The sequence below is a fragment of the Seriola aureovittata genome, chromosome 5, assembly GCF_021018895.1.
Source record: "Seriola aureovittata isolate HTS-2021-v1 ecotype China chromosome 5, ASM2101889v1, whole genome shotgun sequence".
NCBI lineage: Eukaryota > Metazoa > Chordata > Actinopteri > Carangiformes > Carangidae > Seriola > Seriola aureovittata.
In genome coordinates, this window is record NC_079368.1 from 8,782,982 (window position 1) to 8,798,955 (window position 15,974).

The following is a 15,974-nucleotide window of genomic DNA, read 5'->3' on the forward strand; positions in this document are numbered from 1 at the left end:
CACATGAGGGTGTCAGACTGGAATACGTGGTCGCATATTCACTCCTGTCTTCTCTTAGTTTCAGGCTAAAAAAAAAAAATCTATAGACATGTTGAACCTCTAGGAGAAATATATATTCATAAATCCCACTTATACTTTGCTATTTAGTCTTCACCAGCCTCAGAATAAGAGATGAGCCAATATCAGTTTCTTGGTGACTTGCTATGCTCAAAGGGAAATAACTGGACAGCGGAAAGCCACAAAATCCACATGCATTATTATCATTTTTATCATTTTAGTAGGTAAAATGACAGAAGCAAGTGAATCCTCCATCAGCTTTAGTGCACAACAGGGATTTAAAGTGGAGATTCGGGATAGGAACTCATACATAATGCCACATGTATACATTAAACATGGATTCACATGAAGTAATAAAACATTAAATTACACCAAAGCCAAACAAAACATAATCTCTTTTCTTCATTCTGGCAAAAAGAAATATAAATAAATAAAAAAGCATTGCCATGCTTTCCTATATTGCATCTGTGCCTCGCTCATTTATTTCCCCAGCAACACTAGAAAGTGCAGTGTAAATGCAATGATAATAAAAATAATAAACAAGCTGTCCTCACTCCCCACACCAAAATATTATTACATTTCTAAGGCATGGATAGTGAGGGGGAAATACATAGCACTCAAAAAGCACTAAAGCATTGGGGAATGCATTTCATTAATATTAGATAACCCCCATCCACTCGTCCTTTCCCCAAATAAATACATAAATAAATAAGCCCCTCATAAAGAAAAGCACAGCTCCAGCTGAGATAAACAATGACTCATGATTCTCTTCTCTTGTACCTCCAGGGCAAAATGTTTATTTTATTCCCACAGTCTGCCATAAATTAAGCTAACCTGCACCCATAAAACATTCACTATCTCAAGCAAAGCTGCCCCTGAGGACCTCTGCGTAAGCTGGTCGGAGAGTGAAAAAACAAGAAGAGGAGGGGAGTGAGCCTGTGGTTGGTATTGACTGTTTACTTACTTGTGTCCATTGTTTCTTGCACAGGTGTGAAGCCCTCTGGCAACGTGTCCTTAATGTCAGTCAGCTTCATGTCCACAACAACGCCGGGCCCCTGGAAGACAGAGCACATGCAGGAAATTTAATGTCATCTATGCAAATTCAACTTTTTAAAAGGACAGCGAGCAAGGAAAAGAAAAAGGTTAGTCATTTTTTGGAGGGCTCAGAAAAGAAAATGTAGAGATAATAGAGTCAATGATTTACTAAAAGCTCAGGATGTCTCTAAAGAGAAGGGTTGACAAAATAGCTGAAGTAATTACTCTCTAATAGCCTTTTTTTTTTTTGCAATGAGAGAATGCATCTGTGAACTTGTAATCATTCTCAACCTTTTGGCGAGAAGCTGTGGGATGATGGGAGACAGAGCAGGCAGTCTGATCAACAGAATGGGACTGGTTAAAAACAATCAGGGTCTGTGTAGTTGACATTTTCAAGCATGACTCTTCCCTGCCTCCCATTACATTTTCATTTTTTGCCATAATAAATTGCAATAATACACAGCGGCAGTAGAGAGTGGGGCGAGCCAGGCGTGACTTGATGCGTCCGAAAAGGCTGGATTCCACTGCTACTGTTGCCCGACAGTCATTACCATTAGAGACATTTTTTATTCATAGTTTTTATACTGACTTAAGGAGAAATATGGATGAATGTTATTACTATGCATGGAACCTTTTTTAGTGTTTTCCCCTTTTACTGGAGAGATTTTTTCCATCAGGGCCTGACAAAAGGGGCTATCTACCTCCAACCTAGAGTATGATAAATCACAAACTATTTATTTCCCCCCACATAATTCAGGGGCTAATTTTACAGAATCTGTTTTTGTCATAGACAATTACAGTGGGAGCTCCATTGACTGGCAGACAAAATAGCCTTTGTTGATGGCTCTGTCATGTTTTATTTGTGTCAAAGTCTTTAAAACAATGTGGACAGACATTTTAAGATAATATACAGGAACTAGGGGGAGGCTATTTGTATGCTATATACTAAACTGAGGAGCAGATTGAGCTCAGGCACGAGGCAGCCGCTGCCAAGTTGCCTGGCTTTTAGAGGACATATTGTACAAAAAAAAAAAAAAAAAAAAAAGACTTGATTAAGTCCTAAAATTGAGCTGATGCAAAATAATAACAAAAGAAATGCAGGTTTTGTTTACAATGCTGTCTGCATTATCTACCAGAAACCCAGGGAAATAGACAGCCAATAGTAAGCTGTATGAGCTGAGGTTAGACAGGTTCATAATCCAGGAGATGTTTGCAGGTGTATTTATGGCCACAGAGCTACTGACAGCCATGCAACAACACATCAGTTGCAGGCTGCAGGCAGCAGATGAGTCCAAAAATGACCCAACAGGATTATGAGAAACATTCAAAGATCATTTCAGCCACAGGAGTCAGTGCTGCTCAAATTGGGATATATATATATATATATATGTACAACTACACTAAAGGTGTTTTTTTGTGGAGTAATTTCTTACATAAAAAGAAGTATTTTCATATTCACAGTAATATGCACATCAGCTTTCAAGAATTACTGGTTGGTAACCGTTTCCTCTACAGGGACGTTGTTGATTGAATAAATTGGAATAGTTAAAATACAGCTCATTGTTATTTCATGAATAAACATAAATAATATCCTCAGGAGGGCCTACAACATGAAAAATATCTCACAGAGGTATTATTCATCTGGAATATGCATGCAAATCCATTATATGTAAAAGTTCAAAACTGCCCTGCCAACGATGGCCTTTTTAAATGGGACTTTCACTGATCAAAGTGCAAAGTGCAAAAAGATATTCTGGCAGCAGCAAACTGAGATAATAACCGCTGGCAGACAAGAAAAGTGCTGCAGATGATGTGTTAGTGCGAAATGCATAGGGAAAGGCAGAAGTTTACATTCACACTTACAGTTTTTCTGGTGAAACAGAGGTAGCGAGTGACCTTGGATTTGAATAAGCCGTCCTTCCACAGGTCGGCATCAGAGCCATCTGTTGTTTGTGCAACCTACGTGGAAAAAAAGAGAGAGAAAAAAAAACAAGGAGTGAAAAAAAACATGCAGGAGGTGGGATAAAGTTAATGTATGTATGCCACAAGCGTGTTGCTTTTGCCTCTTCCCTTGCATACTAGCCTTAATTAACGCTTGCCTACACTAGCGCTCCATCTCATTAGTGCTCTGCGTGGGTAAAGGAGTCTTAGCCTCCAAAAAGGTGGCTAAAAATATCATCCCTCGGGACCAGGCTGATTAAAGATGCCCTGACAAGGATCTGCTCTAATAAGGAAACCAAACTTCAGTGTGCTTCTGTGGGAAAGCAAGGATTATATTTGGGGTAAATGTGGAATGTATCTGTTTTTTTTTTTTAGATAAACTGAGAATACTGCACATGCACTTTGAATACTTTAACTGCTATTGAGCATTTAAAGCAATTCCATGTCTAAATAAGTCCAAACCCAGAGACCTCAGCAGCTTGTCCTTGTACAATAAGCTCATTCATAGTTGTAAATGATCAGTGGAGTCAGTAAAAAAATAGACTGCATCATATTGACAGCATGTGGGCACCACAAGTCAAGCTCAAGGTCCTAAACTACATTGCTATGTAAATGTAGGTGTGGAGGGCAGAACGATAAAGCAAAATATAACCTGCAGACTGCATCACCGAGACTCCTCCATCGTTCGAGCAAATACGGTTGGCTGAAACGTCATGTTCCATTGGCTATCATGTGAGAATCACCTAAATAACTGCCAGACCTGTTTTCTAAAGGGATCCTTTACAAAGAAGAGTCAATCTAATGAGGTTCATTCAAATGAAGAAGTCATAGATCTCTGCACCCACCCACACACATTACCCCCTTGACAATAATGATGAATGACCCCCGGTGACTGGGTGGGGGAAACATGGCATGGGGAGATTCATGCAAAACCACCACTGACTAGATGGGATGAGAGTGGGAGACTAGAGTGGGGAACAGAGATAGATAGTGGGATGAGAGAGAGAGAAAGAGCACAAGATGAGCGGAGAGAGGGATTACGGGGCGTCTCCAACAGCAGTTCCATGAAAGGTCCCAGAAGGAGCCTATACATCACCAGCCTCCCTCTTCTTTACAAGACAACCCGTCTTGGCCACTTTTTCCAGGTCAGTAGCCAGCGCATCCTGTCAGCGTAAACAAAGGGCTCGCTTTGTGAAACCCAAAGTCAAGTTGAGGAGTAACGAGGGCACGGTCCTCCTAGGAGGCACCTCAGGCATCATCCTGCCACAGCCGCCGGCAGCAAGGATGCTACGCAGCTTGAATGTGAAACGCCAACTGCTGAGCCACGGCAGGAGAGGCATGTGTAAAGTTGCGGTGGCTCTTCTCTAATACTTTCAAGCCTGCCACTGTCTGGCTCCATCATTACAGGCTTCAATGAGAAGAATGCCACACGTCTAATAAGAGACGTCATGGCTATGATATTAAAATATGGCTGCATCATTTGATGTAAAATGCAGTGACAGATTCAACTGCCACTTCCTAAAATCTTACGCATACAGTGATCTGAAAGCCCACCTATGAAGCAAGTCTTTAGGGGGTGCTGAATTTTCCTATGAAGCATCTCTGGAGACCGACATCACCAGCAAGTTGCTACGAAGCACTGAGAAGCACAGCTGTGAATACAAAGATATAAAGGCATACAATCAAAAATCTCTGGAGAGTGAAACCAGATGGAGAAGACATAAGAAAGGTACAAGGGAAAAAAACAGTCCCTTCAAAGGAGAACAGAAAAACTGAAAAGAAAAACATGTTTTGGATCCTTTCTCTCAACTGAAAACAGATAAACTGACTTCTGACTTTATATTAAAGAACTACAGCTGCAGTTACTTTGAAAAGTTCTTTTATTCTGAGTAATAGTTTGACATTTTTGGATATGTGGTTTCTGGCTTACTTGCCGAGATTTAGATGAAAAGATTGATATAAGTCTCACATCTGTGCATTAAGGAAGGAGCAAACATTAGAGCCAGGGAGCGATTAGCTTAGCTACAGACTGGAAGCAGGGGGATCAGCTAGCTTGGCTCCCTCCCTAAAGTTAAAAATAACTAAAGCTCACTTATTAACGTTATTTCTTGTTCATTTAATCTCCAAAAAAACTAAATTTCCATGCTGTCACTGTTACCTGACAAACAACAGTTTTCCCAGCACTTCTGAGCAGAAATTAATGAAAAGAAACAGAGAGAATGAAACAATTAGGATGCAACATCCTAGCTAGTTAGCTTTTAGAGGTGCTGTTGGGTGTATTTTTGAGCTTTAGTCAGAGCTAGGCTAGATGTTTCCTCCTTCTTCCAGTCTTCATGCTAAGCTAAGCGCCTTCTGGCCCTAGCTCACTGGCCCTAGAGTTAGCACACCGGCAGGAAAATGGTATCCATCTTCTCTTGGCAAGAAGAAGCTCACCAAAATGTCAACCTACACCATTAAAGTGCAGGCGCCTCCTCAAAAACAAATAAGCAGCTATTGGGCATCCTAGCTAATCAGACGCTAGCACTAGATGCACGACATGTAATGAACTTACATCTCATCAATGAGTTTATGAGCATAACATGTCAAACGCTGAGGCAAATTTGAAATACACACATATCCCCTTTGCAACCTGTGCACAGAGTGTGAGTGTGCATTAGTCTACTCATGGTGTTTGATGTTGGGTGGCTGCTGGTGCTTCAGCAAAGCTCCTGATCCCAGTGGAACAGTGTTTGATCTGGGCCTGTGCTCTCTTGTGTTGGAACAACCTGCTCAAGTTCAGAGATGTGAGCGCACCGTATCAGAGAGCAAAAGAGTTAATCAACCCTTTGATCTGCTGTATAAAAAGTATGGTAAGTATGGTAAGCAGTCAGTATTAAGGAGGAATTTGAAAAGAAGTCTGGTATGAAAGGAAAAACAAATCAATACAGCGTAATATCCTGAGACTTCCCCTTTCTCAGCACTGCATTAGTAACACTGATACGAGTGTTGATATTTTTGTTTGTATTTCAAGTTTGCAGATGAAAGACCACAGAGTGATGCTCAGAAGATGCTGTTGAAGATGGGACAAATGCTTCTGAAATAGTGCTTCAGAGTCTGAAAAGCCTTGAATTTTATCTTGGAGGCTGACTTATACTTGACTTTTTATTCATAGGTATCCCACTGATATTTTATCACCTTGAACAATACGTTTTGGTTTTTTTTAAATTTCATTTTACAAAGGAAAACTGACACAGACTGAATTATATTACTGAAAATAATACTATTAAAGACAGGCTTTAAGCTGTCTGTATTGTAACCCTGTTCTCATGTTTTACCTTAAAAAACAGTAGTTGGCATTGCGGTCATAGCTCAGTTATAAAAATCCTACAGCGCTGCAGAGTGTCTCTCCTGCTAAACTGTCCGCTGGAAACTTGAGGTGTAAGTATTGGAGTGGTCAACAGAAACGAGTTACCCTGCGCTGTGCCGTCCTTCCATTATAGTTACTTTTGTGGTTTGGTCAATTTAAGACAAGGCTCGGTTTGTAAAGTTTACAGCCTGCTACACTGTTGCTCCTGTATATTGCTTAGTGTCCTATGAGGCAATACAAAAAAAGGGCCAGCGAATGGCTCAAGGGCTTCTCAACTGATGCATCGACTAATCCATTTTTAGGGAACAGCCCTAGTTTGCACTATGCCCTGGTCATTTTTGGTTTTGTGGCAGTATGAATTCATAATCCAAATCATGATCCAAAAACATAAATGAGCTGTTGTATGTAGTGACATGAGGCGATTCTTTGTATTTGAATGCAGTAATAGTTTCCAATGTTTATTAATATGTCTACACTTTTATTGTCTTCCTGAATGATGCAACAAGTCCACACTGTTTCCAAATTTCCAACTGCTGCTGTACCTTTAAGTTAACAAAAAATAGTATTTACAATTTACTGAGTGTATATATATGTATATTACAGGAGTAAATCAGTGCCACATTCAGCTTTTAGCCCCCCCAGAACATACACAGTATTTGCACGTCAGCTGAAATGTACTGGCGTACTGGAGCAGCAGAGGAGGAAGTCTGATGGGGTTTCTCTCTGTTTGTCACTACTGTGTGGTGTGTACATAGTTCCCCTGCCAGTGGCTCCATTCTGATGCCAACCCACCATCATCTGCCAGAAATTAGAACAAGCTGGGTGTGCAGGGTGGAGCAGGAAGAGATAAAACTGGGGGGGAAGAAGGAGGGTTTGAGGGCGTAGGGTGAAAGCAAGAAGAAGTCTGAATAGGAAGAGAGAGAGGGAGGAAGAGAGATCTGCCCTTGAGCTTGTTTTGTGCTTTGTTAAACTTACACACCCTTTTCATTTGTGAATCTCTCCATCTCTTTCACGACCAGGGAAAGTTAATATATATATATATATATATATATATATATATATACACATAGCCCATCTTATGCTACTTTACATCCTGACACATTCCTATTAATAGTGCAGTTGTCGTTGTACTTGTGTATAGGGGAAACATGGTGGTAGACTTAAACGACTGGTGGGCATCAACCAAGCATCATTAAATTTTTGCCCCTGGTGTGTCTGTAATACTTGTGGCAACCAATAGCAATGTCAGGAAGGGAATCCTCCTAATCATCAAAGTAAACTTAATGAATAAGTCATCTAACAGCTCCAACAAAAACACCTTGGAAAGCTGCCAACATCCTGGCTGTGCGTTGTTTCATACAATCAGTTACAACAATTACATGTACAACCAACATCAGGGAACAGAGACAAAAGCTCTAATTGCACCCGTGACTTTTAAAGTAGGAAAAAAAAAAACTTCTGAGCTTAATCGAAGCCCATTAAACCAACCAATATATTGAAAACATGAAGTCATCTATGGTTTCAAATGATTACTCACAACATAGTAGCCATCAGGAGCCTTGTTGAGTGAAGTGATGACTCCAACTGCAGAGATGGGGTCTGGAGGCAGCTGACTGCTCACTTCAGACATGTTGAAGCTCTATGTGAAAAGCAGAAGAGCCTCATCACGTTTTTGGCCTTTCAGCAGAGCAAACTTACTGATCAACAGTGGTTGAATTTGAAATTTGCTTTGAATAAACACATAAAATGCAGATAGTTAAACAAAATGAGAATTGCATCCCCCTGGGTCAATACATGGAGCACGGGCAAGGTTTTTCTTGGCTAAAATGACCACGTTATTGACTTCTTGATGAGGCTTATTAGAATCTAGAAGAAAAAGTGGCCGCCTAATCCAGAATCAAATGACAAGTGAGACCAGTGACAAAACAGCATTTGGAGACCACCCAATGACTTCACCAAATCACAAATTAGGCAGAGTGATCACATATTTTCAAGGAAGTCCCAATCAATTGCTATCTATTCCTGTCTAAGGGAATTTTTGCCTAATGGGTAAGCAAGCCTTTTACGGGGTAAGTGGCTTTGCAAAGGTTCCCTTATGCAATTTTATTAGATTAGGTTTAAAGCATTCTTGTACTAACTGACAAAGTCGCTGCATTCAATCTTGATGTTTACGAAATCTATTGCAATTAAGCTGATCAAATTAGGGGATTTACTCCAGAAACAGCTGTCTCTTTAACAAATGTTAGATAGCTGTACTTATTCAAATGAAACAGGATAGCAAATTAGCTAATAGGATGAAGGATCTCTTTGTAACATTAATTTGTTCAAAATGAGCTTTGTTTTCCAGCACAACATCAAGGCTTAGACTCATCCAGGCAGACCAAAGAAAAATCCATCTAAACTTATTTCTGTCTCCCATGGAAAACACCACTGCGTACTCAAAGACGGTAAACAAACTTTTAGTGTGCCTGTGATATCCAATACTAGGTTAACAATGACTGCAGCATACAAACTTGTCTTCATAAATAGTAGTAGTACAGGCATATTAGCCTACTATATAGAATTCAATGTTAGTGACAATATTGCAGTATTTTTATGTCTTGTCTTTTCTATGATATCAACTGCCAGATTTATATTGCATTACTAAGTAGAAGTTAATTAATTGTCACATAAGAAGAACATTGCTGAGCTGGTCTGATTTCTCATTGTGTTGAAAATCTGCAATAAAACTCATGTAAGTTGGTGAGTGAGGAAGCTAACATATCATTTGTCAGTAATTAATCTATGCCTTTTACCTAACATAGCAGTTTACCAGTCAGCTAGCTAACATATGGTACGGCTATATAATACACATAACTAAATTAAGATCCATACACTGATATAATGAGCCACCAGGCAGATGATTTACAGCTAAACTGCACCTGTTGTACTGTCATAAAACTGACAAACAAATGTGGTTTACTGTATATCTAACAGTCTGTTGTCTTTATTCTAGTATTTTTTTTTACTAGCAATTAGTCATTTGCCCCAACAACTCCTGTGGACCTTGAGGATAAATCAATGCTAGGTTTAGTTTTAGCTTAGTTCAGTGTTAAATTTGTGCAAACTTGCTATAAACTCCTTCATTACAAGTAAGTTTTAAGTGCTCATGACGTAATGGCTGCTTCACAGAGGTAAACATGGGGACTCATGGTAACGTTAGCTAACCTTATAAATAGCTAATGTGCAGCACCCTGCCAGATGAATCACCTGTCGCCTAATTACTGCTGCTGCACCACAAACCCCTCTGCGCCATTAGACACAGAAGTGAAGCTAAAAAAACAGTTTCCTGGACGTGTTGTTTATTCTGTTTTTTACCTGTTTAAATGTTTCGTCCTGCGTAGCGCTGCCACCTGAGCAACTCTGGACTTCACCCCGCCAACCTGTGGGAGGTAAACGCTTCCGGGTGTCATGGGTAATAAATTATTAACCAAAAACCAATCCTTGCATGACAGTGATGGGATTTTTATTTTTACTTTATTTTATTTAAAAAAAAAAAAAAGAAAAGAAAAAAAAGAAAAGAAAAGAAAAGAAAACTTTATTATAATTTTTTTCTGTTTATTTATTAATGAAAAAGTTCCCATACAACTATTACTGTAACTGTTTTTTAACACTGATTTTGTGTCGTTTTTTCCGTGGTCGGTGTTGTTGTAAGCTTTCATGCACAATCCCTTTTGGGAGCTGATTTGAATTTATCTTAGGGGTCCAGCCTGCAGTGAAACTTGCTCACTGTATTTGCCTTTTTAGAATTTCATTATTTATGCTTATAGCTATCATGAGTTGTTGATGAATAGTCCTATCATACAGAGTCAATGAGTGCAGCACAGATTTTTAATTCAACAAATGAGGACATCTTATGAAAGCACTATCAGAAAGCCATATGAGCGGTAAACATGCCAATTTACTTTGTCAGAGTGAATAGTGCACACATAGAGAATAAAGGCCTGGGCCGACAATGCCACGTTGACTGGTGGATGCATTTCTTCGCAATAACTTTTGAGAGCCAATTTGGCTTTGATAACTAAATTAAGGTTGTGCTTCACTAAATGACGATCATTACATGGATGTATCTACAGGTCACGCCTTCTGACAGCTGGTTGTCTCTCTAATCATCACATGTCATTACTGTAATCAGATAAAAGTAAGATAAAGAGCAATGTATTAGCTTAGCTGTAACATTAGGATGTACATCTCCCAGAGTACAAAACTTGAAAGCCACTTTGTAGACTGTCCAAAACACCAGCGGGCGACAGATGCTTTCCCATCACCAAGTTTATTATTTCTACCCCCATCATACCAATCATATAACTTATTTCACTGTGCAGCCATTATCCTAATTTATTCAAATCAAAGACTTGTTGCTCTGCTTTGTGACATGGCACCATATGCCAGTAGGGTGTCTTCACTGGGACCACACACACAGTGAAATGTATTTATTGGCTTACATGATGTGATCAGTTTTCACTTTTTTACAATGTATAAAGCTTATATAATGAGAGGGCAGACGTTCAGAGGAAAACTGACACCTCAGACGAGCAGCAGCTTTCACCTCCTCCACCCTTACTGTTGATGTTAACTGAAGAGGCAGCGTATTTAAAATGAATTAAATCAATAGGCCTGCATGAAACAAGGTGTTTGCTTGTTAAGGCTTCATCTTCCTGTTGTGATGATGCTTGATAATGATAAAAACCATTCTTCGGTTTTGTTCCTCAGTATAAACATTTAGGACCAACTGAACTGGGGCTGCAACTAATGATTACAAGACCAAGAGTCCAAACCCCCCAAATATTCAATTTACAATAGGACCAACAAAAGCAGCAATTGTCACATTTGGGAACCTAGTTTGTTTAATTTACTTTAAAATTCAGTTAAATGGTTAATCCATTATCAAAATAATTGCAGATCAAATTTCAGATATAAACTGAACAGAATAATACTGTATTAAGTGATTTAGGTCAGTATTTGACTTAAGAATACATTTATCGTTGACTTAACAACTATGAAGACCCCAGCCTGCTGTATTCTTCAGATCATATACCGTACCACTGCAGCACATAATGGATGTTTATAGATTGCTCTATGTCGATATCAATGACTAATAATTACAGCAGAGACATTTCCGTGGTGGAAGACGCTCTCCTTTTACAATAGTCTTACTTCATCAGCTTCTCTAACACCACCCTGCCCCCCAGACCCCCCCCCCCCATCATCACCACTTCCCACCTCAAACCCACCAACACATGCCATGACTTCAAGGTGCTGACAAGCCTCTGAAACAGGCATGCTCATTTTGTGAAGAATTTGTTGATAAGATAAAAATTTCAGGTGTCAGTAGAAAAGAAAAAAATAACAACACATGCTCCGGCTGAGAAGAGCTACACCTGCTAAAGTAATGGTCTAATTATGGAATAGCTGACGAAACACTCGTTGAGAGTCTGGAGATATCAGCAACACATGCTAACTGTGAAAGCCATCAGCTATTACAGTGTTTTAATGTGCGGCGCATCGCACGCTGAGGTCTGTGGGGTAAGATGAATGATGGCTGTGGCAGATTTCTGTGGGGGAGCAGCCAGTGTAGGATGCATAGCATTACAGCTGGCATTTTGAAAAGGTTCATTAAAACTGTGATTTCTTTGTTCACGCTTTGTTTCACGTATACTTTATGACACATCTCAGTTAAAGTCGACCCCATAAACACCGGATCATCCCATCATGTGCAAACATATCCTACACATATTCTGCTAAGTCTTAACAATGTTGTAGTCGTGAGTGGTAATCAGTGGATGACAGAGGAGCCCCTGGACCAAAATTATACCTCTGTGAATGACTTTGCACCCAAATGATAAAAAACAGCAAAGGTTTTCTTTTCATGTGTAAAGGTCATTCACTGTGTTTTGTAATTTGCTGACACCAGTCTGGGGACTGAAGATGGAGATTTCTGTGTTGCCACCCTGAGAGTAATAATATCCCTATCTCAACTTGGGAAATCTACTGCGCCCCAACGTCCCCGTCACCCGCGTGAACCCATTACGGTCTGTGTAGAAATCTGCAGGTCTCATTTCGTATATACCCCCCCACACACACACACACACACCCTCCCCACTCTCCTTTTCTGTCTACACATAAAAAAAAATCCCTGTGTCTCCTGAATAGCTTATAATAACAAGCTTTAAGAAGCCTACCCTTAGTGCCCCCATAGGACACAGCCTTGCAAGGCTCTATAATATCATGCTTTTTTTCTAATTAAAGGTCAGTTTGGTCTCGTCTCATTGTTGCCTTGGCTGAAAAATCTCTTGAAACATGATGGCTTTGCCAAATGTGATTTAATTTTCCATTTATGCCATCTGTGTGCTTGGCTAAAGTACTGAATTGCAAGTCGAAAGTTGAAAATGTTTGAGTCATTTTGTAATTCTTCACATTTGTAGTTTAAAATGAATCACATGAAAAAGAGATTTCTTCCAAGACCAAACAGTGGGTTTTTCAGAGTGTACATGTATCTCATGTGCTCAGAGACGGTCAGTCTGGCTTAAGCACTTTCTTTGGTAGTATTTTACATACAGTCATCCCTACCAGCTTACACTTCATTGCTCAACTTATCATCAAACACACAACCATACACTCACATGTGCATGCACACCACACACACACACACACACACACACACACGCATGCATGCATACACACATATACTTTCCTCCGTCTGGTGGGGAGTCTGGACTGCTCCGACTGACTGCGCCTCACTGCCCTTGTGCAGTGGTGTGCCAGTTGTGCCTTCCCCCATCGCTGTGAATGCCACCATCTGGTGTGCCACGTGGACATCATAATCTCCCCTTAATTACATTAGCAGTGCAATCAGTTACTGCATTACAAGGCCGGGCGAAGAGCTTTTAAATCTTGGAGGAAATCATAAATAATTGCACTAAGTACCCAGCGCCAGATGTGCGTGCCAACTTGGCTGGCATGAGATAAATAGTAACCTCAACAACGGTGTTCAGTATCGACTCTGCAAACATTTTTTGGGCAGTATGATCCCCTTGTCCTTTGCTCTGGTCCCTGCGCTCGTCCTTTCCCTTTGGATCCTCTCACTTTGTGTGTTAAAGCACGCAGAGAGGTTGGGTTCCATCGACTGTATAGAGTCAGCTACTTGTTGCTGCCGTATTTCCCTGCTGCATTTCTGACTGATGGCATCCAGGAAACTGTTCGTAACAAGGTGTTTCACAGCGTCACCATTCAGTCCATTACTACACCCTTCAATCATTCTTCAGTCGTGTAATTAGATATTTCTCAGGTATCTCGTGTAGGAAATTGAAATTCTTTATGGATTCTGAATAGTTGGGTTAGGTGTGTGAGTGTGTGTGCAGGGTAACAAGACATTACACATTATGAGACACCACCATGTCTTTCTCCTCGGAGGGGATGTTGCGTTGTGTTGCATGGTACTTTTCACTCATCTTCCTGTCATGTTCTCAGTTCCCAGGGCTGCTCATACTGACACACATCTCACTCAGCGCACTGCCAGCAGAGTAGAGCACTTGCTCTTGCCCCTCTTGCTGGACGGGACTGCTATCCAGTGTCATTACACCGGTGGTCACCAAACTCCATGAAATTATGAGCAGGAGACCCTTTTCACTACAGACGGTTTGACTTGTCATATTAGGAGAAGCCCAGATGTTACGAATAACGTGATGATGCGAGTGAAGCTGCAAACACAATGCAGGAGCCCTGGATTTAGCAAAACTGAATGGGCTGCAGCACTTGTTAATATTATTATTTACACCTGACATGACAAACTATGTGTGCTGGAAAATCTACAGTGCAGAATATAAGTGGGAGACAACATATTTTAAAAAGATAATTTCTTAAAGCTAATGTGCAGCTAAGTTGATAACTGGTGTTTAGGCGAAGTAGAGTAAAAAAGGTTAAGGTTGTATTCACAATGATATTTATGGCAGACATAAAAATATTATTTAAGAATACTAATATAAAGCCTGAGGTCCTTCCTGAAAGGGCAGGACAAGGCTTTACTGCTGCAGCGCTCTTGTTTTTGGGAGTCCTGCCAGGAGTCACCAGAAACTCCAGTATATTCAGAACAGTGCTGCTATTATCCTAATGACAGTGTAGAAACATCATCATATTACCCACAATCCTTCACAAACATCACTGGCTACCGCTCTCCTTCAGGAGAGAGTTTAAAATTCTTCTCCTGACCCACTGATGTATCTGTGGTCAGCTCAGGTGCTCAGGATTTAATGTGCTGTATATACCCGGGTGTTAGTGTCTTTCTTATTGTTGAGCCATGAAATAAATTTGCAAAAGGTGTAATGAATGAAATGAATGATGGCTGAATTCCATGTAGCTGCTCTGGTTTCGGGCGTGCAGGCTCACTGTCACGCGCTCATGGCTTGCTGAGACACTTGAGCAGAACAGAGCCGTTGTTTATGTTATTACTTTAGCACCTTTGCTAGTAATAACATGTATGCTAGGTCAACTTGACCATCTTTTGCACTGATTATTTAACATAATAAAAGTTTGATGTCCGTGTAAGTCTTGGAAGTGCTCCACCTGCTCGTCACCTAATAGGATCCAAATGTCTTTTTCTTTCTGGATCCCTGGATGCCAGAAAAAGCTACTTCCAATAAACGTCTGGGAACATGACAATGCTGGGACACATCATTTTCTAAAGGATCCAATCAGTGTGGTCTAACATTATGAAGTGTTAGATGTATTGTGGATGAAGTATTAGATGTGACAGATGGAAAAGATGCAAAAAGTACACAGTCTGATCCTTAACCCTTCTCATGATGAGTTACAAAATGATTTCATCTTATTTTGATCCTGACTCTTAGTCAGTATTTACTCCAGTGAAAAACAATACTGTCCAAAGTGTGACCACATATCCTGTTCATAATGCAGACGTTTTTTTTTTTAAAACAATTTGTTTCTGTGTGGTGTGTAACGAGTGGTCAAGGATGGTAAGGTACTTTCAATTTTGTCTTCTGTTGTGTACGAACATGTGCTTTAATTAGAATTCATCTGAGCTGAAATAGGTTCATAGATGTTCAATATAGTTCTTCTTTAACTGAACTCTAATCTGGTCAAATAGAAGAGAAAACACTTAGCCTAGAAAGAAACACCTACAGTACAGTTTTCCAGATATGCTTCCCTCACAGTGTAAATAAGATATAAATTCATGAAAAGGTCCCCCTGACAATCTATCTGCTGGATGGAGATATTGATATTAACATGTACAATGCCCATTTCAATTTGATCACAATCTGGCCTTCAAAGTGCAATTTAAATGAGCGGGTGTCTTTTCAACTAAACAACCAGAGGATAAAAACACAGCAGAGTGAAGAAAGGGAATTACAGATATTGACTAAATACGTCTTATCATTTATCATAATTTCTCCATCCACTTTGTCACGGCTTCAGCATTTAAGGAAGATAGATGATACAAGATGTTGTTCTCTCTTTCATACTTTCCGTGCTCTGGGAAGTGTGTCCAATATGGACTTACTATACCTCTTTGCAATTCAGTTGGCATGCGTTTGTCACT

General features: G+C 40.0%; 1 protein-coding gene across 1 annotated transcript in view; it reads right to left on the reverse strand.

Annotated features, from left to right (window-relative positions):
* The window catches only part of mvb12bb (multivesicular body subunit 12Bb), a 32,483-nt gene extending 22,673 nt beyond the window's left edge, over positions 1 to 9,810 (reverse strand). The window contains exons 1-4 of the mRNA XM_056377255.1: positions 9,737 to 9,810; positions 7,917 to 8,018; positions 2,956 to 3,051; positions 1,022 to 1,112 (exon numbers count right to left, since the gene is read on the reverse strand). Of these exons, the coding sequence (XP_056233230.1) occupies positions 1,022 to 1,112; positions 2,956 to 3,051; positions 7,917 to 8,009 (280 nt within the window). The 5' untranslated portion in view covers positions 8,010 to 8,018; positions 9,737 to 9,810. The remainder of the gene's footprint in view (positions 1 to 1,021; positions 1,113 to 2,955; positions 3,052 to 7,916; positions 8,019 to 9,736) is intronic.
* Positions 9,811 to 15,974: the final 6,164 nt, after the last annotated feature.